Here is a 22,445-nt window from a genome sequence, read left to right as displayed (position 1 = left end):
TTAGACCACGTTACACCAACATTAATTTCTCAAATTCTATCTACTGCAGCGTGTTCATCGATATGGCCCTTCCGTAATAATCAGTCTTGGTTTGGCCATGGTCTCATCATACACTCATTTCCATGACAAGTTATTCGCTTTCTCAAACAGCCTGGTGGTGACTGGCAGTGACAAACATTTATTTATCGCTTGTTCCCGTGCAAGACACCTCCAGCCCCTGTCTCTTGTCAGTATGCCCGCACCCACACAACGGAAAATGGACATGCATCGAGGCAAATGCAGACCACACGCGTTTGTTAAATTGCAACATGTGTTGTTTTACATACACGATGTCGCTTTCCATCAGTACACATCGATCGATTAGCTTTGATAAGGAGTCGCGCTCACTAGCAAGCTTGAAACCCCGGCCCAGTCAGCGCTGAGCGCTGGTCTGTCTCCGCCTAGGTGACTTTTATTTGAAAACTGCTGGTATGATAGACTAAATCGAGATATAAAGTATCTCTTGTTCCAACGGTGCGATGTCTCCCTTGTCCCATTGATGATTAAATCAATCAGTCTTCCTCTCCGCCCATATCCCACGATCACAGATCGTCAGCTGTTTCATTTTAAAGGGGTCGTTCTCGCCCATCCAATACTCAGCGCTCAGCACTCTGTCTTCCCCCATTAATCAACCTTCCTCTGCCGATACCCCATATCACAAGCGGGACTACCCGTCGTCCCTCGTGTCAGCTATCTAATTTTAATAGGTCGTTCTCGTTCATCGGTGAACAATCCGTTTGAAATAATAGATTCAAATGGATTATAATGTTTTATGCGAATGTTTTATTTATCCCCACGGCGCCATCATATCCATATTGTCAAGTTTCACCTGTAGGTGTCACTTGTCTGTCAAGCATTCCTCCGATCATCACATCTCCTTGTTTGATCACACACAAGGGCCTCAAACACCAAGAACAAAAGTCAAGTTTCACATGGCGATAGTTCACAACAAAAAAATGGACATTCAGAGGATTGAACTCTGGACCTTATACATGCTAGTATGCAAAGCATACGCGCTACCACTGCGCTAAATGCCCATGATAGGCGCTTAACGCCGTGCGGGAATGGCTGATTAACTTCGGATTAGGGCCTTCTCAAAAAGATCATTGACCCATCAAGTTCACCAGAACGATCAAACATTTCATGCTTAAGATCTCAATATCAATTGTTTACAAGATCCCTGCCGACACAGCTCGACATTTTCCTCCACTCAAAAGAACAGCCTAGTTAGCGGTTCGACCACCATGACCAAGGATGGCATATAAATTCATATCAACCAACACCGTCCATGTCCATGAGCTAAGTGCTCAGTAGTCTATACGGGTATTAAATACATCATCAAAAACGTCAGTCAATCAAAGCTAGACGACGAAATCGCAGATAGAGATGCAACATAACATAGTCCTTTCGAAGTGAGCGTTCTATCAAGATCACCAGCCCATCCACCGCCGCATGCAGAAAAAAAAATGGCATGGATAGAGGGCTAGTGGTGAACAGAATCCCATGGCTGAGATCTAGATATATAGCTATGGAGTCCGCATGGGGTATGTGTCCGAGTGAGAAAGAACAGACTAGCATGTAGGGATTGTGATGTTTTTCAGGTTTTTGCTATCAATAGACATTAGCACCACACAAAGATAACGTGGAATAAGAGATTTTACTTAGCGTCGAACAAGCCCCAGTATCCCTAGCGAGTAAGGGTGAGATCACCATGACGAAACCAAAAATATCTGAACTTTACCTCTACGCCACCATACGTCACGTTCTGCAAGGCAAAGTCAGACTCCGCTCCTGGACATTGCGAGTGCAAACTTACCTTCCAAGGCTCGTCACTGTACTATTGTCGCACATTGCAGTGAGTACAATTTAAACGTTGGGAGACCGAATACTCACCTCAAAGAAAAAGTATCCAGTTCCGTTTTTGGTAGCTATTGACGTAATGTTGAGCTATCAATTATCTTTGCTCCCTGTGAGAAGAAACACATACCTTGACATGCGAAATCGTTTATAAATATCTGCCAGCACAAAATGAGTAATCATTGTGTCACAAGCGACGAGACTAGAACGAATCCCACCTGCAAGTTTTCCACCGAAGCGAGCGAAGGGCCATCGTTCGGGTTAGCATTGAAAGAAGAACTACCCTGTTGTGCAGGTTAGACGAGTCAAGGATGAAAGAGAAAGCAAACAAACAGTCGGCCAGCCAGTTTCAGCAATGAACATCTTCGGTTTGTTCGGAAGAGATTGAGCAAGAGCGACATCTGTGGTGCTGAAGAATTCGGCCGTCCATGCGGCAGCGTTAGCAATCGATTGATTGGCGAACCACGGGTGAACGTTCGCCATCTGCACAACATAAGTAGGCACACCAAACATACATATAGACAGAGATACCAACCCCATAGTCGACAGCAGCTAGCACTTCGTTATTGAAATAACTTCCAGCGTCTGCATTACCGACTAGGATATTACTCAGACCCATCGAGGACAACATTGAACGAGTATCGTTAATCCAAGGTACCAACATCGCCGCGGCTGTGACAAAACAATTGGAAATGTGTTTCAGCGGGAAGGAAAACCATGAACTCGCCTGCCTGTCCTGCGGAGCCGTTAGGATCCGTCTGGCCCTGTGATGTGATGTAACTAAGAGCTGGTTTAGCCAACAGTTTAGACTTCAGAGACGAATGCTGACTCAAGGATGAATTCATTGCCGACTGTGATGCCGGCTACGTTGGATCCACCGTATTGTTGAAGAGCGGTTTGAATTTCGCCTTTCTGGCGTGTGTACGCAGCCCCATTATCGGTGGCATCGGGGTAGTTGCCGAGATAGACAGACATGTTGACCTTCGTAGCCTGAATGGCGGCAAGCTGCAAACAAGTGTAGATAGATACATCAAAAACAGTCCACATGACAACTTACGACGAGGGAGGACTGGTTGCAGTCAGAGCCATAAAGACGGATAGTCTGGTAATCGCAGAATGAGTGCATGACATATAACACACCACCGAACCACCCACAGATGTGAGCTGAGACAACAGCTATACATAATGTAAGATAACGACCACTCAGAAAAATTCCTCGAAATATCTACCTGAATATCCTCAATGACCTCCGCTGTGGTACATTAGATACATTCCAACCAAGATAACGCGACTTTACGTACTTAGACTATTGCCACAGTCCGGGAGCTGGGAGCCCAGTGGCGTATACGCGATGCCATAGAATGAATTGACCAAAGCAGAATTTTTCGGGAAATTACTCGGATCATTGGGGTTCGTCCCAGCTGGAACGCTACTGCTCGAACTCGAGCTGTTGTTGTTCGTGCTCTTTTTCGAGAGCGTGACACCAACTGCGATACCGGCAGCGATTAGGATAATAAGGGTGGTAACCGAGCCAATGACCTTTTCAGCAGGACGTCGTTAGGCGGTCAAACACTGCGTAGGTTGAGAGCGATACTCACGATGAGTCTTGACCGCCTGCTCGCCTTCTGCGTCTGCTCCAGCCAGTCGCTGTTGCGAGGCTCCATGTTCTGGTATCCTGATTGTGGAACGGGCATGTAGGTCACGGTTGAGGTGGGCTGGCCTGCAAGTGGTTGTTGTGTTGGAGAATTCCTGAGCGTTGGCTCCGATGAGAGATCGTGCGACGAGTCAAAGGGTGAACGAGCGTGTGTGGCCTGCGCAGCAGAAATTTAGTTCAGAGAAAGATGTATGTAGAGGCGCAAGCGAAAGAGACTGGAACGGAAACAATTGAACCAGCAGAAATCCAAGCGAGCTCGGGTTTCAGACTAGATGCTCCAAATAATATATACGTATGTGATTCCCAACATAATGAATGGTAACGGGGGTTCTTACTACGGGGTCATTGTTGTCTTGCAGGTTTGGACTGCCAGTGTATGTCGTAGGGGTGTCCCTGTAGGGTGCTACCTGTTGCATTGAGCTCGAGTACCCACTTCGTTGCATTTTTTGGAAGTTAAGGATCACAGAAGAGATCTAGAGAAACACGTTGGAACGACAGCTGGCTTTAATTTCCCGTGCCTCGTGAGGGTCGCCTGATTGAACGCGCCCTTAGTAACTTCACGCCCAGACCCACGCATCAAGGATTGCCTATTCTTATTTGAACCTACCCAGCCTTGATGACGACGGGCACCCCCGGCCTTATTGTGGTGCAAATCTTTCCTTCGATAGACAAAATTAGATGCTGCGGAATCGCAATATTAGTTATATATCTGCCGTTACCGAGCCTGGTCCGCGGTATGAAAACAACTGTCCTTGTTATTTCCCGAAGTGTAGCTACTTGACAGCCCTAAAGTATACATAGAAAAACTCAAAATGCAATTGTCCAGACCGGTAAAAAGGGAAAAAAATAAAACGGGGGACCGGGAAATCGGCACAATAACGCCATGCTCGCCTCAAAAAAGTATATTAATATCACAAACTTCCAGGTGCTCACTCCCTCCCATCCTACCCACCCGCATGGGTCCCAGGTCGCGGCTGAGCTGATGCTCGTTTCTGTTTTCTGAGCACCCTAGCGCGATGTTTCTCCTCGTCTGTGCTCCCTCGATTGGAGGGCAGCGTCCGACTTCGGCTCACTCCTACTGCTGCGGGACCTGAAGCTTGGCTTACGGGGCGGGATGTTGGTGTCTCCAAGACAGGCGACAATTGTCCACTATCAATATCTTCTGATCTGTCCAGCGAACCTAAAAAAAGTGTGGCACAATCACGAAGGGGTGCCCTTCGACTTCAGCGACGGTCCAACTGATGGGCGGTCCCCCAGGAATGACCCACCAGTGTATTCTAGCGTCGTGCGGCGCCGGTAAATGCGCCGTCTGTCACGGCCAACAAGCTTCCAGCCTCCAGAAATTGGCGTGTGCTCGTCATCTGAGCTAGGCACAACAACAAGATCCGAGTCTTCCTCACTCGGTACCTGTGTGTGTGCATGGTGGGGCCGTGGTGGTGGTTTCCACGAAGAGCTCTGCTCCGATCGTGGTGGCGGTGGTATGTCGAGTAAGAACCAATCCTGTTGCGCAATGAGAAATTCGAGAACACGTTGGCTTAGCGCATGTTCCCCAGGTGACATTTCGTGGTTAGGATGGGATATAAGGCCGGGCCGAAAAATCACTGCGAGATCTGCGCGGAAGATGAGAATAAAGTTAATCGCAGAGGGGTTCGGCGTACTTGTGGCCGTCATGAGATTCTTATCTGATTTTCGTGCAAATACTGATAATAGATCCAATACGTAGAGAAGAAGGTATTGGTTCGCGCGGGGCATACGTTGGATTAGACGCTTGTACGTTGCAATCACTTCATCATAGTTGAATGGTTTCTTTCCTGCACAGGCTTGAATTCAGCTTGTGCCTCAAGCCTTTAAAACTCCTTACGCAAAACGTCCCGGAACTGATTGAAAAAAAGTCAGCCTCAATCAACAAAGGAAGTAGCATACACTCACATCGTGATACATATCGTGCGGTATTACGGGTTCCTGAGTGGGACATGAGTACGCACAGCGTGGAGCGTGGAGTGCCACTGACAGGCATCTGAGTTAGATATCTACGAAAGACGCTTGCAACGTCATGTGTTGTAAAATGTTCATTTTTCCAGTCCAAGGATTTCCCGTACTGATGGCAAAAATAATACATCAATTGAATTTCATGGTGCTATATAGTAGCAATTTGTACGCACACGTGGTGGTGTCTCGAAAGCGGCTTGTAGATCTCGCATGCGCTTAGTAGAACCATTGACACGAAACGTCCCCTCTACCTCTGTAGCTGATAGATGCAGAACATTGAGGTCAAATTTCACATCATATATACCATGTACACGCACCATTTTCTTTGAGATAAAGGCCACTAGAGGAGCCAAGGTACACAACTAGTCAAAACGATGCAAGGTAGCACTACTCACCATTTCGCTACAACGACAGGTATGTACCCCCAAATATACAGCTCGCCGTTTGCATTGGCAGTCGAAATCTGCACGCTTGCATACCTCAGACTCTCTTTGAGTGGTTTTTGAAACACCGGATGTTCCTCTTGATCTACAGCTGTATAATAGGTTGCAAATTAGTCGACGTGATGGGCCGGAGGTAAGAATAGTACAGACTTCTACTCGAGTCGGAATCCTTTTTGCGATTCTGAGCATGGGTGAATTGAGTCCACCACTTGAGGAGGCCAGCTTTTGTTGGCGGGGGGCTGTCTGAAGGCATGTTTGAAGTTTGAGGGGGGCTATGCCGAGACTCAGTGATAGGGAGGGTATTACTTCTGCGGGATCGTTTGGTTCTTGAGAGGAAGACGAGAGGGAATAAGCGTTGAAAGGAGGCCAGCACGGGCCACGATGAGTAGTTGAACGGAAAGCCTGTAGAATACTTTGGGGCGGTGGAATATGGTCGTGACCCGCAATTGGTGCTTCTTCGGAGCACAGCCACACACAGCACTAAAATGCAAGCAGTACTATTAGTCACGGGGCCTCTAGTACTAGGGAGCTCGGGACCTTGGCTAGAACTATCTTTGAATAAAAAACATGCTATGCATTGCAGACTACTTATAGTGTACGCTATAGACTATCATTAGACAAAAGAAGTTGGCGTAGTGATTTTTAAACTATGTAATGCGACTTTCTCGAATTCTGATCCAACTAGTGCAAGTTTAGATAAGAATGAAGTTCCTGGTCTAGTCTAGCTATAGCCTCGATCTCATGACCACGGAGGGGGGAATTTGACTATGGGTTTTCAACGTTTCAACGTTCAACCTCGGAAGAGAGTGTACGCCTGAGATTCTTTTGCCTTTTGCTCGTGCAGCGCGGCGCAATACCAACTCAGTGCGCTCTTAGGCCTGAGTAGATATTAATCACGGGCCCCGGGGACTTTCGAAGACTTACCACTATCAGGCACAAATTTCTCGTTGGTTCCGTTGAATGACTAGTACCGTTCGCGTTGTTGTCACGTTTTGTGGCCAGCTCGGTCACGAGTCGGCAATCGTCAACGAGTCGCGATGCCGTAATCATGATAGCTCATCCAAGTTTAGCATCCGGATCTAAATTTGTGAGCTGGCCTTCAGGTGTAAGCACACCGGCTCCCACATAAACACTTTCCGCGATACAGACACACAAGCTTTCAGCATCAAGTACTGTCTTCGATTAAGCGGCGTCACCACTTACATCAGGCCTACAGGCATTTTCCGTTCCCCTCTATCTCCTTCCACTACCTCGTAAATCATGATCCATACAGACGTGCTGGCAAAGCTGCTTGGCGTTCTGGAGGCCATTCAGGCTCGCGCTACCACCCCGACTAGGCTCTCTCTTGGTGCAGCAGCGGGCGTAGTGGCGTTAACGATCGTCCTGAGGTATCTCACCGCGAAACAATCAAAGCTCATAACAGACTATGCGAAAGTAGCGAGGAAAGTCAATGACGACCACGGAGCAGAGTTTGATGAGTGGGACTTCATCATTGTTGGAGGAGGTGTGACACATTCAATGATCCATATAGCTACATTTCATATCTTCCAAACGTCATCTAGGCACAGCAGGATGTGTTCTGGCATCACGTCTCTCCGAAAACTCAAACCTGCGCATTCTACTCATCGAGGCTGGTGGAAGGTCAGTGTCTTTAAGGGTATTGTTTACTTCTGACATGCTCAACTTCTTCATAGCTCTAAAAATATCCCCTTAAGCAAGACACCCGCCGCCTTCGCGAAATTAATGCGCAGTCAATGGGACTACCATTTTTATACCGAGCCTCAGCAACATGCAGGTAATAAGAGAAAATTCTGGCCTCGTGGTATGTTGTATTTTTCAGCTTCTTAGTGGTAACTGATCGCCGTATGTCCAGCTAAACTTCTCGGAGGCTGTAAGTAGTCGTCGTTCTCCCGGTAAGGAAATATCTTGATGTTTCTCAGGTTCTGCTATGAATGCCATGATGTGAGTCGTAATGCATCTGCCTGCGGGTTCGACTTATCTCTATTATCTTAGCGCACAATACGGTGCACCGTCCGATTTCGACGAATGGGCGGAAATTTCTGGCGACCAATCCTGGTCGTGGAATAATTTCAGCAAGCACGTAGTTTCTTTCTCCTTTCTCCTCACTTCTGATAACTTTGTTGCTCAGGTATATTCGTAAGTTTGAGAAATATACCCCAGACCCGCGCTTCCCACACGTCGATCCACTCCTCCGCGGTGCCAATGGACCTGTTGAGATTAGGTACAGCCCCTACATATGGCCAGGCGCCCAAGCTTTTATCGAGGCAAGCATTAACGTCGGCATACCTTTCTCACCCGATTTCTGTACGACCAAGGGAACGAAGGGGACAAATAAGGCAAGTCTACTAATTTCGAGGATTTGATGTTTCAAGGCTCGCTGACACAGGTCATTAATGTGGCACAGATCAGTGAGTTCACTAGCACTGACTTCAGGCTCGACAAATAATGAACAACTGATACGTAGTGATGTACATCGACAGCAAGAGCACTCGTGTAACTACCGAGTCTGCATACCTCACTGACGACGTCCTTGCCCGTCCGAATTTGAAAGTCGTCACTCACGCGCGCGTCTCTAAGGTTCTTCTTGACACATCCAGCAGCACACCACGTGTCACTGGTGTCGAGTTTGCCAGCAAATCTCATGTGAATAAAGTCGGGCCCACGTTCCGTGCACGAGCAACCAAGGAAGTCATTGTCTGGTGCGTGACTGTTTGATGTTCTCAAAACCATTACTTACCTTTCCTTAGCGGCGGCGCCGTACACTCTCCTCAGATCTTGATGCTTTCTGGCATTGGTCCAGCTGCGCAGCTTTTACGTCACAACATCCCGGTTGTGCTCGACGCTCCCAGCGTTGGGGTTAATCTCATGGATCACCCATCAGTCAATATCCGGTTCAGGGAAAAGAACGGAATTACGTTTCACCACTTTACGCCTCACAGTTTGAACACCATGCGCTTGTTTTTACGCGACTTGCTGCGGTATCAACTGTGGGGCACCGGCCCACTCACTTCTAATGTTCGTCAAGTCTTACTTGCCCTCATATCACTCGTACTGAATAGTATAATAGGTCGGCGAGTCTGTAGCATTTTTCCGATCAGACGACCAGGTCCTCTTCCCGCCTGCCGAGTACAACAATGACCTCGAAGATACAAACTCAGGCCCAGACGCACCAGACATCGAGATCATCATGTGTGCCGGTGCAGTACGCGCACACAACATATCACTCAACCCAAAGCTCCAGGCATATCAGATGATCATTACCTTATTACGGTAAGCCATCAAAGTTTCTACTTCAAACTCAACCATGACATTCTGTGCTGCCAGTCCTACAAGTAAAGGATCGCTCCTTCTCAAATCTGCCGACCCTTGGGATGATCCGCTCATGGATCCAAAGTAGGCTAACCCGCTTACTTCAATCTTACTCTTTTCTTATTATTATCACGGGCCAGCTACCTCGAAACAAAACACGATGTCGATGTACTCGTTCGAGGTGTCCGCGCTGGTATCAAAATCGCACATACAGCACCCATGACCTCTGTCACCGACGTGGATGCCTCATACCACCCCGAACTTGACCATCACATCTCCAGTCTAAGTGACGCAGAGCTGGCGGATCTTGTTAGAGACCGTGTAGAAACGTTGTATCACCCGGTAGGGACGTGTTCGATGGGAGCTGGCGGCGTCGTGGACTCGGAGTTGCGTGTCAAGGGCACTCAGGGGCTCCGGGTGTGCGATGCAAGTGTTTTCCCTAAATTGGTCTCAGGACACCCGGTATGTAGAAGCTCTGACCGATAGCCGTGAAAACTGACAGAGATCTAGACTGGTGCGGTTATTGCGACAGCCGAGAAATTGGCGGACATTATCAAGGCTCGCTACGCATAAAACTTAGGCTCCTCGGCGATGTCGGTGTATCTTATTGCGATTTTGTGGTATGCTGTTGATTCTCAGGACTTTACCACGTGTTGTATTTATTGTTTTCTTGTGCGTTGTACGCCTACTCAACAATTAAATGGATTGTTGTGCACTATCTTGAATGACTGTGAATGGCCAAACCTCACCAACATCTTGACCTTCTTCTCCCATAACTTTCGAAACAGCCCCAAGAACCTTGTACTGCTCACCCATCCCAAGGGGGTCAATGAGCCTACTTGCACCATCTTCGATCGCCTTTTTCCTCTCTAGAGAGGAAGCCGAACGTACGAGAGCGGCGGCCCTGATTTCTATGCCCATAGACATGAGGAAGGTCCGTTGGGAGAGGGGACCATGTGTTGAGACTGTACATCTTGAATAACCATAATCATGCAGCAGAGCACCATCATGAGACGTACCAAGATCAGCCATAGACTCTTTCAGCAACGCAAAATCCACATTTGTCGTAACATCGCACTCTCCGGGACTGCAGAAGATATCAACGATTTTATGTTGTTTGAAGGCCTGTGAACGGTTATTAGGCAGAATTCAGTGCATGCGTCTGAGTTCCTACCCGCAAGGAATCGTTAAAGGCTCTGTCTGCACCATAGTCAATGACAAGCGCGCATCCTCCGCCCTTGGTATTGATGAGTTTCCCAATACCCCGTGCTTGATTCATAGACGCTCTGGATACCTCTATACGCGTCCCCACAGGGAGCGAAAAGAACCGAGGAGACGCAAGTCCGAGGAGGGTCGATGATGCTGTCGGAGTTGGCGTAAGAACACGCGTCCAGCGTGAAGACGTGCGATGCAATTGCGGGGGAGAGTCTGAATTTTGGTCCGAGTCCGAAGAGGGCATGGTGTATTTGATGCTTGGATCATTCGAGGGGGCGATTAGTACCTCGTTCCAGCCTTGTTGAGTTCTCTATCATTCCCGCTAGTAAAGCAGATGTTTGTGTCTCTGAAGGGAACTCACCTCGATGACGTTCACGGGAAGGGCGTCGAAAAACTCATGAGCGACCAGCATAGTGAAAACCTCTTCCTCTGGCTCGATCTCCTCGATTGCGTCATGCCACAGTATCTGGAAGTTGCCTTCCTGAGAAGCCTTACGAAGCTTGCCTTCTTGCAAAGCACGCATAGCCGCACTGCTCTCAACAAGGTGGATACTCTTTAGTTTTCCGCGTGCTGCAGGAAGCTGTTTCAAAACCTGGAAGAAACGTGGTGAGAAGAAACCAACCATCCGTTCAACATCACTCACCCGAAGTATGTCATTCATCAGCGTCCCCCTACCAGGTCCGAGTTCTACCACTCGGAAGGGTATTTTGACGTTCATATCCATCCACTGTTTTATCATCCATAACGCGACAAGCTATTTGTAGCGCATTTTGCGTTGTCAAGATGTGATATATATGATACCATGAATCTCACCTCGCCAAACATCTGGCTAATCTCAGGACTGGTGATAAAATCACCTTGCGTGCCAAAGACAGCATGTTCTGGCTTCATGTAGTACCCATGTGTGGGGTGCCCAAGACTGAGTTGCATGAATGTCGAGAATGATATAGGACCTGTTGCCTTCATTTTATGAGACCCATACTGGAGAAGTTGCGTAGTTGAGGACCTCACCTTCACACTATCCAGCATTATTTTCTCGACATCCGTCAGAGGACCAAAGGAATCTCCAGACATCATGCGGGCACGCAGGATAGTTCTTGCATTGAGACCGTGACAGCAGTTTGGCTGCCTGAGCCACGAAGACAGTCCATTTGAACCATGCCTTGTAGCAGATCGGAACATCTCAACTAGAATTCGGTCAAGCAGCTAGAATTATTCACCGCAATAATAATCTAGGGTTCCAAAGACGGAACCCTGCGAATCATCATTTAAGTTGACAAACAATCTCCACCATTTCTCAGCAGTTTTGTGTTTTACTTGGAATATGCTAGTACAGTATGTAGAACATACTCAGTAAATTAGGCTAAGAAATTAATTTAAAATTGAATGCTGTAGAGACCGTTGCGAATAGAGTTAGGGAACAGCACTCACTCGCTTAGTCAGCACTTGCTAGCTCACCAAGGATTAATGACATCTATTATCCAGGTCTCGGACCAACTCTCATGGATGATTTGACTGTCGAAGATGAGAAGAAGCCTTTCGAGGCCGAACAAAACGATGAAGACACTCAGCCAGATCCTGATGAGGAGCTAATGTTGGACAAGGGAAACGGGAGAGTATGGCTTGTCAAGGTGACCTCTTGATTCCTTTAACTTTCCGGGCTTTCTAATGTTTGTTTGCGACTGAAGATACCAAAACATCTCATGGCCCGTTGGGCGGCCACTGATGCAGAGGATGTCCATCTTGCCACAATCCGGGTGTACAAAAATGCCGTCAGTCCATCTGGTCGATCCCCTCGCATCTTCTTGTTCTTGCCGCCTGACCCGAATGACCCGACCCCACGAGATCTGAGCCTGCCGGTATTTTCTCCGGACGCAGCTTTTATACCTTCTGTTGAGGGGGGCATGCAAGTAGACAGATATGAACTTGAAATGGTCAACGAGGACGTTGAGAATCAGCTGGTAGTCGCAGAACGTCCCAAAGACCCTGGGCCTTCTGGACCAAACTCCGCCTCATATAATCCTCGAGCTAGAACGACCATTCTAACTGGCCGCATCAAACATGAATGTAATTTGCGCCCTCTTTTCAACGAGTCATACAGGCAACAAATGCGCGAACGAACTCGAAAATATAACACCCCACGAAGGCAGATCCGTATGATAGAAGATGCTGGTGTTAGCCGCGGAGGAATTAACAGGTTGAGCAGTGGAGTCAACTCAGGGTCGTTTGCGAATATGATTGTCCGTGTCTGCTTGTCTAGATCATTGCTGACGACTAACCCAATGTCATAGAAATTTCGACCCAAACCTGCCAAGGGCACATTTGAGCGTATGGCGCGTATGCCACGCAACCAACTCTTGGATCTTCTTTTTACACTCTTTCGCGAGCAACCCCGGTGGAGCATTAAGCCACTACGCGAGCGCACCCAGCAGCCTGAGGCATATCTTAAAGAGGTCCTTCTTGCTATTGCTACCTTGAATCGGAGCGGAGAGTACAACGGAATGTGGGAGCTGAACGATGTGTTCGCCAAAGATGGGGTATTTCATTTTTAGTTATGATTGTTTTTCAGAACTGAAGTCTAGAGAACAGATGAAATCTGAAAATGTCCCTGGACCAAGTTCGCTTCCAGAAGGGGTCTCCGGTGATATGGGGATTGATGAGTATGACGAGGACGAAGACGAGGATGACGACATGGAGGAAGTTTCATAGGTTTGCATCACAGAGAGGTCTCGTTGCTTTTTTGCTCATCATGTATATATAACTGCCTTCCATTACAGCTAATTTCATATTGATAGGCCGAATCTCCGCTATCGCTTGTGGAGCTCGACAAACAAAAGGGCCCTGTTTGTTACGATACTTGAGCGCACGAAGTATTTCAGCATGGCCACTCGTCCGACGCTCTACCTGACACAATTGTAGTCCTGTTGCCATGCCTGAAAACCATCGTCGCATTCCAGCAGCTGTAAAACAGCAATGGGCGAGTGTGTCTGCCCATATGTCATCTAGTGCCATAGCGTAAGCCACTCATGAGCCTTTGAACTTTCAACCGAGTTCTTCGGCTCTCTCATCTCACAGGCTCACCTTTGGAAAGTAGACGTTCCGATCTGCTCTCAGTAGCGCTCTCGCTGTTCCTCTTTATTAAGAGCAGGACTTTGGGAATAATTAGACTCAGGCATGAGATTGTTAGGGATCCTGCACTCGACCAACAAGTCTTATATCTGTTGTCCATCAGTGAAGAGGTGGAATCGGTCTGATCATCCTGACACTCGTTCGAAAAGACGAGAAAGATGTCGTGCTAATGACCAGGTTACTAGCCCCAGTGAGTGGAGCAATGATCCAGCATTATTTTCTCGACACCTGCCAGAGCACCAAGGACCCAGACATCATGGGGGCATGCAGGATAGTCCTTGCATTGAGTGCGAGTGCATGATGGCTGTTCGAGCCACACAGACAGTTCATTTAAACATCTGGAATTTGATCAAGCATGCGCAGCTGGATACTCCGCACATCCACGTATACACCAGCAAGTGAGATGCATGTGCCTAGTGCCGCATTTCGGCACAGCGGAATCTCCCCACACTTTAGAAGGATTCTATCAAGAAACTTGAAGAAAGTGGCCCCGGATCTATTTATTTTAACATGGCCTAATCATGTGTACAATCACCATGTGCCTTTTCAGAATTTTCCGTGATGATATGACTGCTGAAGGGTGCATTCCATGTGTAAAACTAACCATAAACTGAGCCGTGGCGCAAGAACCACTAAAAATATGATAATGCGTACATGAGGATTCTGTGTAGAAGTGCGCATGTGCTAGAGTGAAACGAACTCTAGTGAAGTAACTGCTGTACGTACATACAGCTCAATGATTCATTCAGAATCATAGATTTTTGAGTCATCGGAAGGCGTGGAGTAAAAAGGGAAGCGACAAAGCGGAACCGCAGCCGCTGGTTTGATTATGGTTGACTCCTTTGATCAAGTGTAGATTAGCCTTATATAAAATTTTAAAGGGATTGGGTCAAGCACTCAAATACTCACCGGCACCACCTTCACAACTCCCACTCTTTTCTGTATATATTCTATCTTCCGTCTAAACCTCTAGCAGTTGTAGATTATTCTTCAAACCTTCAACATCTAACCATGGCAACTCGTGGGTGTCTTTACTGATGCGCAATCTTACGCATCCCATGAACATACATCACAGGCATCCAATTCGAAAATAGTAGTGAAATCGGCGTGTTCTCAAAACTCACCAACAGCTACTGCCTAGCTGCAATCCAAGGCAGTGCAAATTTCTACTCGGCCTTCGAGGCTGAGCTTGGCGATGTCATCCCCATCGTGCATTCCACAATTGGTGGCACCCGCATCGTTGGGAGATTGACTGCAGGTCTGTGATATTTCTTTCCTCATACTTTCCCAGTAGGCTGATCTCCACCTCTAGGAAATAGACATGGTCTCCTCGTCCCTTCAACAACGACTGATCAGGAACTGCAGCATCTGCGCAACTCCCTTCCCGACGCTGTGTCGATCCAGCGAGTGGAAGAACGTCTATCCGCGCTTGGAAATGTCATCGCTTGCAACGACTACGTTGCCCTCGTCCACCCTGACGTCGATCGCGAGACAGAAGAAATAATCGCTGATGTGCTCAAGGTTGAAGTATTTAGGCAGACCGTCGCAGATAACGTCCTTGTGGGAAGTTATTGTGCGATCTCAAATCAGGGTGGACTTGTTCATCCAAAGACGAGTGTTCAGGACCAGGATGAACTGAGTAGCCTTCTACAAATTCCCCTTGTGGTGCGTATCTATAGAAAGCCCAGTGCAGGTATATCATAACTGAATTTACTCTTATTTCTAGGCTGGTACTGTCAACCGAGGTTCAGACGTTATTGGCGGAGGTCTTGTCGTGAACGACTGGTGTGCGTTTACTGGGCTTGACACTACCGCCACAGAGATCAGTGTCATCGAAGCTGCATTCAGTATGTCTACCATTTTTGCCTCCTGTTTTCACCTTTCCAACGTATTTCACCATCACAGAGCTTCAAGGACAAAGTTCTTCAGCTGTCATTGGAGAGATGCGGGATTCTCTTATCGACAACTGGGCATGATTGAAATTTCACTGTCACGCATCCCGTCACTGTTACATATACCATACCTTCACGTCTACATTTACATTTGAAGTGCAGCAACATGAATTCTGTATCTTTACGCTTGTAAGTCGTTGGAAATGGAAAAATAGTAAGAGGGATTGATACTGGAGAATATGTTCAAGTGTAATGTTATTCGCCAATTCTCTGTTGTATAGCGTTATGTGACAGTCGCGTGACGAACGTATGCAGTGATGAGCGCTTCATCGTACCCGTGCTTCTGTAAACATCCCCATGTCATCCGCCCCTCCTCAAAGACAACCTGAAGATGGCCATACATTCGCCCGAGTGATACAGGTGTGTACGAGAATATGCCTACAATTCTGGATTTGCTCGGGTTAATTGTCTCCTGTCTTGCCAAATAGTTCATGATCAATAAAGCTGCTAGCGGGTCAATCAAAGAGCTCGACGGACTATGCAACATCGCACAACATTGGAAACCAGAGCAACTTCTGACATTGCTACCAGTCTTCTATCATCACCTTGATCCAGCTCGCATCCCCGATGTCGTCACTTCAAGGGATGTGAGAAGTATCATGCTCGCAAGGTACTCCCTTAAAGGAGTGCTAGTCACGCTGAATCGTGTCAATCACCCAAGAGAATTGACGCAGGCGCTACAGAGCATTGCCGACAACCTAATATCCAACTGGACTCGTTGTCATCTCTGGGTCAATTTCTTTTATCGTCACTTCTTCGCTTCCAGCAACCCTGCCCGCCTTCCAGGTCTTCTCATAACTAGATCAGAAGCGCTGAAGCTAGTTGTCAACATGTTAATGCGGATGAGTTTGATCGGCGACTCACAAACACCACAGTCCCTCATCAATACACCATCTCTACACCCCATTATCTCACAGCTGTGGTGCATGGCGGTCACCTCAAAGGATAATGACTTTCTCACCGAAGCTGACAAGGTCATGGGCAGCAAGGAACAAGGGGCTTTCCAAGAGCACATGTCATACATGGTGCAGGCATGTCTGGATGTCGACCATCCTTCTTTTGTATCGACCCTTATTCATGTCGCTGGAGGCATTAGAGCCATAGCTTCTATTACCTCCAGATATCTCAGAAATATCCGCTGTCTGTACAGGAAGAAGGTTGTTTCTGGACAAAGTATCGACGATACGACTTCATGCGATTCTACTTTCGGGGTGCCTCGTTGGCAAATAATGCTCATTAATTGCTTTGGGAATTGTGCAAACCTACTGTTCGTTACTAGTCAACAGAACTGCGCCTTGCGAGAGGCCTATATCGATCGCAACCTCGTGGCCATCGTTATCTATACCCTTCGTGATCTATGTCAACTCTCTCTAACCCTGAAGCACGATGACTTCGCTAAACACGTGAAGAAAGCGTTTGAGGATGCTTTAGGTTACATTGCATTACTCATGGGAGGTCCTGTGGATGACCTTGTGGCCGTTATATGTCAAGCCCTTCGGGCGCGATTCCTCCCTACCGTCCTTCAAGCTCATACCTGTATTCCTGGTGCAGATACGGCGGAATGTCTTAATGCATTGTTGATTACTGCCCTTCGTTCATACCTCACATTCGACAAGGTCTTGCGGATCGCAGGGAGCGAGCTAGAGGCTGACGAGAAATCGCTAGATGCGAATGCTCAGCGCGATACAGACCTACTACAGGCCTGGAATCTGTTCAAAAAAGATGTTCGACGCTTCTTAGACCTTAGAAGTCAGATACCCGCGGCATCGATATTCTTCGATCGTCAATGCGCTGCTGTGCATGTGAGTGAACCATATACTTTTTCCCGTCTAGAGACTGTTGCTAATCAGCCCCTGATTTTGAAGAACACCGATGAATGGCATCCACAGTGGGATCTATTCCAGTGTGCCAGGTGCACAGTTGCGAGATATTGTTCTAGACAATGCCAGAATATAGATTGGGACCAGGGACATCGTATGGCGTGCAAGTACCTCAAAGCTGCCATTGGCGCGTCTCCTTATGTAACCTGATACCTTTTGCATACTGAGACATTCACAGGCCCGAATTCTTCACGGTATATCAGGAGGAGCCTCTTCCTTTTGGCCAAGATTGAAGACGCTGAGATTCAGTCCCATCGAGATTTCATCTCTCAATTGTCGGTGACCGCTCAAGCAGAATACCCGGAGTTCCAAGATCGTCTTGTTCTTGAGATCGATCCTGTTGCAGAGGCACCCATAGACAAATTCAAATACAAGCCAGTGTCCAACTATCTTCATATCTTTCCGGAGGCATCGGAGCGTCCATGGCAAGTCGCTTGCAAATGGCGCCAATCTACGGGACTGCATAGCCTTTCCTTACCGCCTGTAATGCGTATTCACGAAGGATACGAGACAACGGATCGACCAAATTTGCTCTTCAGTCCATCAACAGCGCTCAGGATGGCGTTTAAAGAGCACGGATTAGATGCCATCGTCAACGACAGCGCCTCGAGCGTTTATTATACTGGGAGTTCCACATGATCGTACGTACTGTGCTTGTTCCGCTACTGTTTCTGTTGTACTAGTATGATTTGCTTTCCAAGTTCATGTGCTGTAGTGTGGAGATTTCAACTGTACCATTGGATCCATCGTTTCGCCGTTCATTGTATACCAACTTGCACTATAGATACGTTCGCGTATGATATGGAACGAAATATTTATTCTTATCGAGATGGCAATTGTGATAGGTCACTACCAACGAATCTAGTCAAGACGGTTGTCCCTCAACCGTTAGGCTAGAAGTGATAATCAAAGCTCGGATTTGATTATCGCGGACAGTATTTTATCCGGGTTTACACAAGGTTTATTAGATTCGTCTAATAAACTGACTTGTCGTTTTCCATCTGACAGACATAAATTGCTGGCCAATGAGAGAGAACTCATGTCTAACATAGAGGTGTTGGGGGGCCTTGGCCAAACTGAAACAAGATCATCATTGAGTAACGAGTCAAGGGATGGGAACTATGAGGCGATAGAAGGAACCCTACAGGAGAGATTATTTTTGTGGTGAGATCATGCGTCACATGATTGAGTGTAGAGTGCATTTCAAAAATACATCTGCCCGGCCTCCTACAACCTTCCGAGATGACGGGTAATCCTAATTTGGCTTTAGCCAGCGCAGGTCTTAATCAAAATTAACTTAGCAGATCATAAATGCGATGTCTGCTGCGTCAACCACAGCAACTTAAGATTTGATCGGCAACGTGCTGATCCAGGTCTGCTGTCTTTTGTAGATGTGATCTGCTTCCGAAACCCATTGGCAGGAGGTGCTTGTCCGGTGTTACTTAATCGGAGCTTGCCGTTGTCCTGAATTAAACACTAGATTACAAAGACACAAGTACTTAGCTTAGGGTATAGAATACGAAATACACATACATGACATCGAAGTGATGGTACAATTAATGAGACAGGTGAGATATGGCGGCCTCTAGAACGTTCCCAGACAGTGACGCCGATAGATTAAATCCTGTTGATCGGATCCAAAAACATCTTGAGTATCGAATCATGCACCAACACCAAGCGCTGTTGCCCAAGACCGTCCGCCTACCTCACTCAGCACCCTCTCTACTTCTGTCTGCTCCAGGTTGAGAATGACCCTGCGTTCACCGGGGGACTTGCGGACAGCGTTCACACCATCCTCGATGATCAGAGCGCGAGAGGCAACCAGGGAGTCCAGAACAAGTACCAGTTCCTCCGGCGTGGGCTTCCGCGACGGATCTCCTTCCGAAGTCAGAGCTTCGACATATACGATATGCTGGTTTTCAATCTTACGTACTATTAGTCGAGCACTCCGCGGAATATAAATTAAAATAAAACATACTTCGCTCCATTTGATCTCCTCAATACCTTCTCGCTTTATGCATCTCAGCAGGGATGCAAGCATGATCCGCTCATGTAAGCTGCAGTCTCGGAGGTATGCTGCGGTTGGGCTATTCTGTAGCACTTTGATGACCTCTTTAACATCTTCCGTGCGAGCAGCGCGCCGTTTGGGATGCACGAGTTCCACCGCTCTTCTACCTTTGAGTTCAGTTGTATTGTCGCTACAAAATAAGCCCGACACGTACCGACAAATATCAAGCACCCTTCGTGCGTCTCCACTGATCGATGAAACCTTCATTGCGGCAAACTTCACGCCGTCAGCGTTGATTACATCCGGAGGCTCTTCCAGGCCCTCTTTGGCTTCTCTGAGACGTGCATGCACAATTTTCTCAAGCTGCTGCGTCGTGTATGGCTGGAAGTTGGTTCGGATCATTCCTTTGCAGCATATAAATGAGCATGAGATGGGTGGGGTGCTTGGTTTAACAACACGTACCAAGTCGACTGCGCACGCGTCCGGTCATCACCCGCTCTGGAAGGTCCATGGTGTTTGCGACAGCGATCACGACAAGCTTTGAGCCTGCGATTGTGGGCCAGTTGAAGAAATTGTATACCACATCCTGCTTTGCTGTGACAAGTTGATCAAGCTCGTCCATAAGAACGACACTAGGCACACAACTTAGCGATGATCGACTGGTTGATGCTGCTACTACTACTTACCACGCGTGCCCTGCGGGGCCCGCCCGTGCGCCTGCAGAGAAGTGTTTGGTAAGCTGCTTGAGCGCCTCCTTGGCGCTGGATTTGAGGTGACCATCGCTAGCTACATCATGCCCCGAGACTGTCTCCCAAAGTAGGTTGTATGCAGCAGATGGCTCGGGAATTCTAAGTCCATTGATTTCGACGTAAGTGAAGGGATTCGTTTCCTAACAAACAAGATTATTGAATAAGAAGGACCGGTTGACAAAGAACGGACATTGTTCTCGGCCATTCGTTTGAGTTCACGAATAATAGCATGAACTGTTGCAGTCTTGCCTGTTCCTGGTACTCCAGAAATGTCTAAAAATAGATATCAAAAGGGTGAAAAAAAATGGGTGAGACTCGACACACAAACACAACCTCCACTTCCTTCCTCCAGGAGTTCCTCTACAGTTCTGAGAACGCGACCGTATTCCTCCTCACGACACGGGAGAACATCAGGACGCGCTGCAACATGAAGGACGTGCATTGCACGAAGCCACGGGTCCGGAGGAAGGTTTTGCAGTTGATTGTAGTGCTCCTGTGTGAGATTCGGAGGCGGAATACGGACGGCTGGTGCTTTTCGACTTCGCTTTCGTAATGCCGCTTTGGAGTGCGGAGTGGGTGCTGCGAGCTTCGGTCCACGTTTCTTGCTCGGCGTGGACTTGGGTGTGGATAAGGCGCGTTTGCGCTTGCGCGATGGTGTCTTTGGAATGTCATCGTTAAGCCCACTAAGAGTTGTCTCATTGTCGGAGGCGTCGTCAACAATAGAGGGGATGAGGTGGTCGTCGGTTTCTGATGGAGGTTCGTCGTTCTCGTAGTCACGATCACGAACGACATCATCACCGCTTTCTTCCGCGATGTCTTGAAGTCTCTTTTGCTTTTTCGTACGCCGTCTCAATGGTGTGGTCTCCACAGCGACATGCCAGCAAGTCCCACTGGCGAGGTCTTCGTTAGAGCTGCCGAGAGCTTGTTGTTTGTGAGCTGCCCAGTGGAAGTCGTAGTAAATGTTGCTGCGAGACTCGATTGCAAGGCGACAGTAGAATATTTTATTCTCCTCAGCAGTAGCACTGGTCCAGTTACTTCGTTTGCGGGCTGTGGGTGCGGTCTGAGGAACTTCGGAGATGGTGCAATGCGATAGTATACATGAAGGCGGAAGAATAGCTTGTGAAGCGAGAGTAAAATACACTTCGTTCTGATGGTGGAATGAGCGGATGACCATCAGCAGATGTGCCACTGACCTCGAAATGTTCCCTCTTTGCCCTTATGCGAGGCAGTTCAGATGGATGTTGAAACCAGTGAACCCTGACCATCATCTGTGGTTTGTCGCCCTCCTGGTCATTGTTGCCTTGTAATTCCCACATGGAAGCGATGACGCCAACACTGGGGTGTTTCGTGGACTGCGTTTTGACGAGCACGGTGTCTCCGACCTCAAATGTCTCAGTGTCGACAACTGACCTACGCGCACTCGACCCTTTCCGTGAAGCTGGCGCGATATTTTTCGTCCGCTTAAATGACTTGCGAAAAACAGTCTGCATCCCTGGCCGTGGTTGCCATCCCTCATCCTCTTGAAGAACCTGGTAATCTTCGTATACAGTGGGACGAATGTAGCAGGGAGCATCTGCCCAGATTACAGTTTTGTCTACAAAGGCATCAGTCTTCACGGGAGTTACAAGTGGTTGAAAGCGTTTTGAACGTCGAGAAGGTGTCACTGGAGTCGATTCCATGGGAAAGAAGGTGGTGTCACGAACGCGTGACAAGCGCGTCAGTCACCTCCATGGCATAATATCACACGTCACTAGGTACCAGCCGCGTTCAACTTACTACCGTGACAACGTTAAAATGCAATGATCACTCTACTCGTCGCTTGCAATTGTAGCGCACCGGCTAATGCTCGGCCAAATAATTACCTCCATTTCAAGAAAATTTTGTGTGATGTGGCAAGTAGTTCATGTGGCACGGTCAGCATTGAATTAACCGCCTAGGAAATGTTGCGTCAACTTGGGTATAATTCAGTTGGCAGTAAAGTGGCTATTACCATCGCCGAAAGTCACGGTCAGGACTCAGGAGCCCTTGGCAGAAGCAAGCATTTCCTATAATCCTTTTATCATACACCTCCGTGCTAGATGCAGTGATTTCGATAATTTTTTGAGAACACACGAAAATGCTATACACGTTGAAAAGGCAGAGAGTCTACCGAAAACACAAGTCCACTGTCTGCTGCACTCGAAATAATTCTTCCGTTTGC

At 47.7% G+C, this 22,445-nt stretch overlaps 8 protein-coding genes and 1 non-coding gene across 9 annotated transcripts; 4 read left to right on the top strand and 5 right to left on the bottom strand.

The window, feature by feature from the left end:
• Nucleotides 1–996: 996 nt before the first annotated feature.
• Nucleotides 997–1,076, bottom strand: EDB93DRAFT_t71. The gene has a single exon. It is a non-coding gene; the product is annotated as a tRNA-Ala (tRNA).
• An 82-nt stretch (nucleotides 1,077–1,158) lies between these two features.
• Nucleotides 1,159–4,204, bottom strand: EDB93DRAFT_1149795 (glycoside hydrolase family 17 protein). Its single transcript, XM_041449646.1, has 17 exons — nucleotides 3,886–4,204; nucleotides 3,495–3,707; nucleotides 3,198–3,435; nucleotides 3,126–3,148; nucleotides 3,052–3,072; nucleotides 2,954–2,998; nucleotides 2,726–2,901; nucleotides 2,624–2,676; nucleotides 2,432–2,568; nucleotides 2,230–2,379; nucleotides 2,115–2,180; nucleotides 2,027–2,054; nucleotides 1,933–1,967; nucleotides 1,856–1,876; nucleotides 1,781–1,804; nucleotides 1,701–1,726; nucleotides 1,159–1,647 (listed from the first exon to the last, which is right to left on the bottom strand). The coding sequence occupies exons 1-17, from the start codon at nucleotides 3,991–3,993 to the stop codon at nucleotides 1,611–1,613; spliced, it is 1,401 nt and encodes a 466-aa protein (XP_041307027.1). The 5' UTR covers nucleotides 3,994–4,204; the 3' UTR covers nucleotides 1,159–1,610.
• An 83-nt stretch (nucleotides 4,205–4,287) lies between these two features.
• EDB93DRAFT_1149784 (Rho GTPase activation protein) lies at nucleotides 4,288–6,531 on the bottom strand. Its single transcript, XM_041449645.1, has 10 exons — nucleotides 6,133–6,531; nucleotides 5,935–6,073; nucleotides 5,857–5,879; nucleotides 5,713–5,798; nucleotides 5,562–5,648; nucleotides 5,480–5,512; nucleotides 5,412–5,427; nucleotides 5,209–5,361; nucleotides 4,819–5,160; nucleotides 4,288–4,730 (listed from the first exon to the last, which is right to left on the bottom strand). Exons 1-10 carry the CDS (start codon nucleotides 6,233–6,235, stop codon nucleotides 4,495–4,497), a joined length of 1,218 nt encoding a protein of 405 aa, XP_041307026.1. The 5' UTR covers nucleotides 6,236–6,531; the 3' UTR covers nucleotides 4,288–4,494.
• Nucleotides 6,532–7,137: 606 nt separating this feature from the next.
• On the top strand, nucleotides 7,138–9,947 carry EDB93DRAFT_485376 (uncharacterized protein). The gene is made up of 13 exons (XM_041456523.1): nucleotides 7,138–7,486; nucleotides 7,545–7,623; nucleotides 7,677–7,804; nucleotides 7,856–7,873; nucleotides 7,923–7,944; nucleotides 7,996–8,079; nucleotides 8,132–8,343; nucleotides 8,468–8,702; nucleotides 8,751–9,018; nucleotides 9,071–9,273; nucleotides 9,328–9,396; nucleotides 9,453–9,774; nucleotides 9,823–9,947. Exons 1-13 carry the CDS (start codon nucleotides 7,243–7,245, stop codon nucleotides 9,883–9,885), a joined length of 1,947 nt encoding a protein of 648 aa, XP_041307025.1. The 5' UTR covers nucleotides 7,138–7,242; the 3' UTR covers nucleotides 9,886–9,947.
• Nucleotides 9,948–10,008: 61 nt separating this feature from the next.
• EDB93DRAFT_1251083 (S-adenosyl-L-methionine-dependent methyltransferase) lies at nucleotides 10,009–11,601 on the bottom strand (the record flags this gene model as incomplete). The annotated part of the gene is made up of 7 exons (XM_041453112.1): nucleotides 10,009–10,277; nucleotides 10,332–10,437; nucleotides 10,487–10,837; nucleotides 10,889–11,119; nucleotides 11,171–11,281; nucleotides 11,341–11,487; nucleotides 11,539–11,601. The coding sequence occupies 7 exons, from the start codon at nucleotides 11,599–11,601 to the stop codon at nucleotides 10,009–10,011; spliced, it is 1,278 nt and encodes a 425-aa protein (XP_041307024.1).
• A 332-nt stretch (nucleotides 11,602–11,933) lies between these two features.
• EDB93DRAFT_1149772 (transcription initiation factor IIF, beta subunit-domain-containing protein) lies at nucleotides 11,934–13,736 on the top strand. Its single transcript, XM_041449644.1, has 6 exons — nucleotides 11,934–12,158; nucleotides 12,216–12,767; nucleotides 12,819–13,064; nucleotides 13,117–13,236; nucleotides 13,305–13,542; nucleotides 13,622–13,736. The coding sequence occupies exons 1-4, from the start codon at nucleotides 12,030–12,032 to the stop codon at nucleotides 13,234–13,236; spliced, it is 1,047 nt and encodes a 348-aa protein (XP_041307023.1). The 5' UTR covers nucleotides 11,934–12,029; the 3' UTR covers nucleotides 13,305–13,542; nucleotides 13,622–13,736.
• A 725-nt stretch (nucleotides 13,737–14,461) lies between these two features.
• EDB93DRAFT_1149766 (eukaryotic translation initiation factor 6) lies at nucleotides 14,462–15,826 on the top strand. Its single transcript, XM_041449643.1, has 5 exons — nucleotides 14,462–14,677; nucleotides 14,732–14,914; nucleotides 14,969–15,321; nucleotides 15,383–15,503; nucleotides 15,562–15,826. The coding sequence occupies exons 1-5, from the start codon at nucleotides 14,668–14,670 to the stop codon at nucleotides 15,630–15,632; spliced, it is 738 nt and encodes a 245-aa protein (XP_041307022.1). The 5' UTR covers nucleotides 14,462–14,667; the 3' UTR covers nucleotides 15,633–15,826.
• Nucleotides 15,827–15,890: 64 nt separating this feature from the next.
• Nucleotides 15,891–17,905, top strand: EDB93DRAFT_485168 (uncharacterized protein). The gene has a single exon (XM_041456522.1). It carries the CDS (start codon nucleotides 16,040–16,042, stop codon nucleotides 17,636–17,638), a length of 1,599 nt encoding a protein of 532 aa, XP_041307021.1. The 5' UTR covers nucleotides 15,891–16,039; the 3' UTR covers nucleotides 17,639–17,905.
• A 1,243-nt stretch (nucleotides 17,906–19,148) lies between these two features.
• Nucleotides 19,149–21,924, bottom strand: EDB93DRAFT_1251079 (P-loop containing nucleoside triphosphate hydrolase protein; the record flags this gene model as incomplete). The annotated part of the gene is made up of 8 exons (XM_041453111.1): nucleotides 19,149–19,412; nucleotides 19,467–19,659; nucleotides 19,711–19,900; nucleotides 19,959–20,128; nucleotides 20,183–20,385; nucleotides 20,436–20,518; nucleotides 20,570–21,392; nucleotides 21,439–21,924. The coding sequence occupies 8 exons, from the start codon at nucleotides 21,922–21,924 to the stop codon at nucleotides 19,149–19,151; spliced, it is 2,412 nt and encodes an 803-aa protein (XP_041307020.1).
• Between the last annotated feature and the right edge of the window lie 521 nt (nucleotides 21,925–22,445).

Source organism: Suillus bovinus (assembly GCF_016758785.1).
Source record: "Suillus bovinus strain UH-Sbo-P2 chromosome Unknown EDB93scaffold_33, whole genome shotgun sequence".
Lineage (NCBI taxonomy): Eukaryota > Fungi > Basidiomycota > Agaricomycetes > Boletales > Suillaceae > Suillus > Suillus bovinus.
This window is presented reverse-complemented; position numbering and strand designations above follow the sequence as displayed.

Excerpts from the sequence above, each read along its gene's own strand:
- EDB93DRAFT_1149795 (XM_041449646.1), bottom strand. The coding sequence starts at position 3,993 with ATGCAACGAAGTGGGTACTCGAGCTCAATGCAACAGGTAGCACCCTAC. Across the intron at positions 2,677-2,725 it reads GGCAATGAATTCATCCTTGA|TTACATCACATCACAGGGCC; the intron begins GTCAGCATTCGT and ends ACCAGCTCTTAG. Across the intron at positions 1,805-1,855 it reads ACAGTGACGAGCCTTGGAAG|AACGTGACGTATGGTGGCGT; the intron begins GTAAGTTTGCAC and ends TTTGCCTTGCAG.
- EDB93DRAFT_1149784 (XM_041449645.1), bottom strand. The coding sequence starts at position 6,235 with ATGCCTTCAGACAGCCCCCCGCCAACAAAAGCTGGCCTCCTCAAGTGG. Across the intron at positions 5,880-5,934 it reads CCTGTCGTTGTAGCGAAATG|TGGCCTTTATCTCAAAGAAA; the intron begins GTGAGTAGTGCT and ends TGGCTCCTCTAG. Across the intron at positions 5,161-5,208 it reads GAATCTCATGACGGCCACAA|ATCTCGCAGTGATTTTTCGG; the intron begins GTACGCCGAACC and ends TCTTCCGCGCAG.
- EDB93DRAFT_485376 (XM_041456523.1), top strand. The coding sequence starts at position 7,243 with ATGATCCATACAGACGTGCTGGCAAAGCTGCTTGGCGTTCTGGAGGCC. Across the intron at positions 9,274-9,327 it reads ATGATCATTACCTTATTACG|TCCTACAAGTAAAGGATCGC; the intron begins GTAAGCCATCAA and ends CTGTGCTGCCAG. Across the intron at positions 9,397-9,452 it reads GATCCGCTCATGGATCCAAA|CTACCTCGAAACAAAACACG; the intron begins GTAGGCTAACCC and ends ATCACGGGCCAG.
- EDB93DRAFT_1149772 (XM_041449644.1), top strand. The coding sequence starts at position 12,030 with ATGGATGATTTGACTGTCGAAGATGAGAAGAAGCCTTTCGAGGCCGAA. Across the intron at positions 12,159-12,215 it reads GGAGAGTATGGCTTGTCAAG|ATACCAAAACATCTCATGGC; the intron begins GTGACCTCTTGA and ends TTGCGACTGAAG. Across the intron at positions 13,065-13,116 it reads ATGTGTTCGCCAAAGATGGG|ATGAAATCTGAAAATGTCCC; the intron begins GTATTTCATTTT and ends TCTAGAGAACAG.
- EDB93DRAFT_1149766 (XM_041449643.1), top strand. Across the intron at positions 15,322-15,382 it reads TTCTACAAATTCCCCTTGTG|GCTGGTACTGTCAACCGAGG; the intron begins GTGCGTATCTAT and ends TCTTATTTCTAG. Across the intron at positions 15,504-15,561 it reads TGTCATCGAAGCTGCATTCA|AGCTTCAAGGACAAAGTTCT; the intron begins GTATGTCTACCA and ends TCACCATCACAG.
- EDB93DRAFT_485168 (XM_041456522.1), top strand. The coding sequence starts at position 16,040 with ATGATCAATAAAGCTGCTAGCGGGTCAATCAAAGAGCTCGACGGACTA.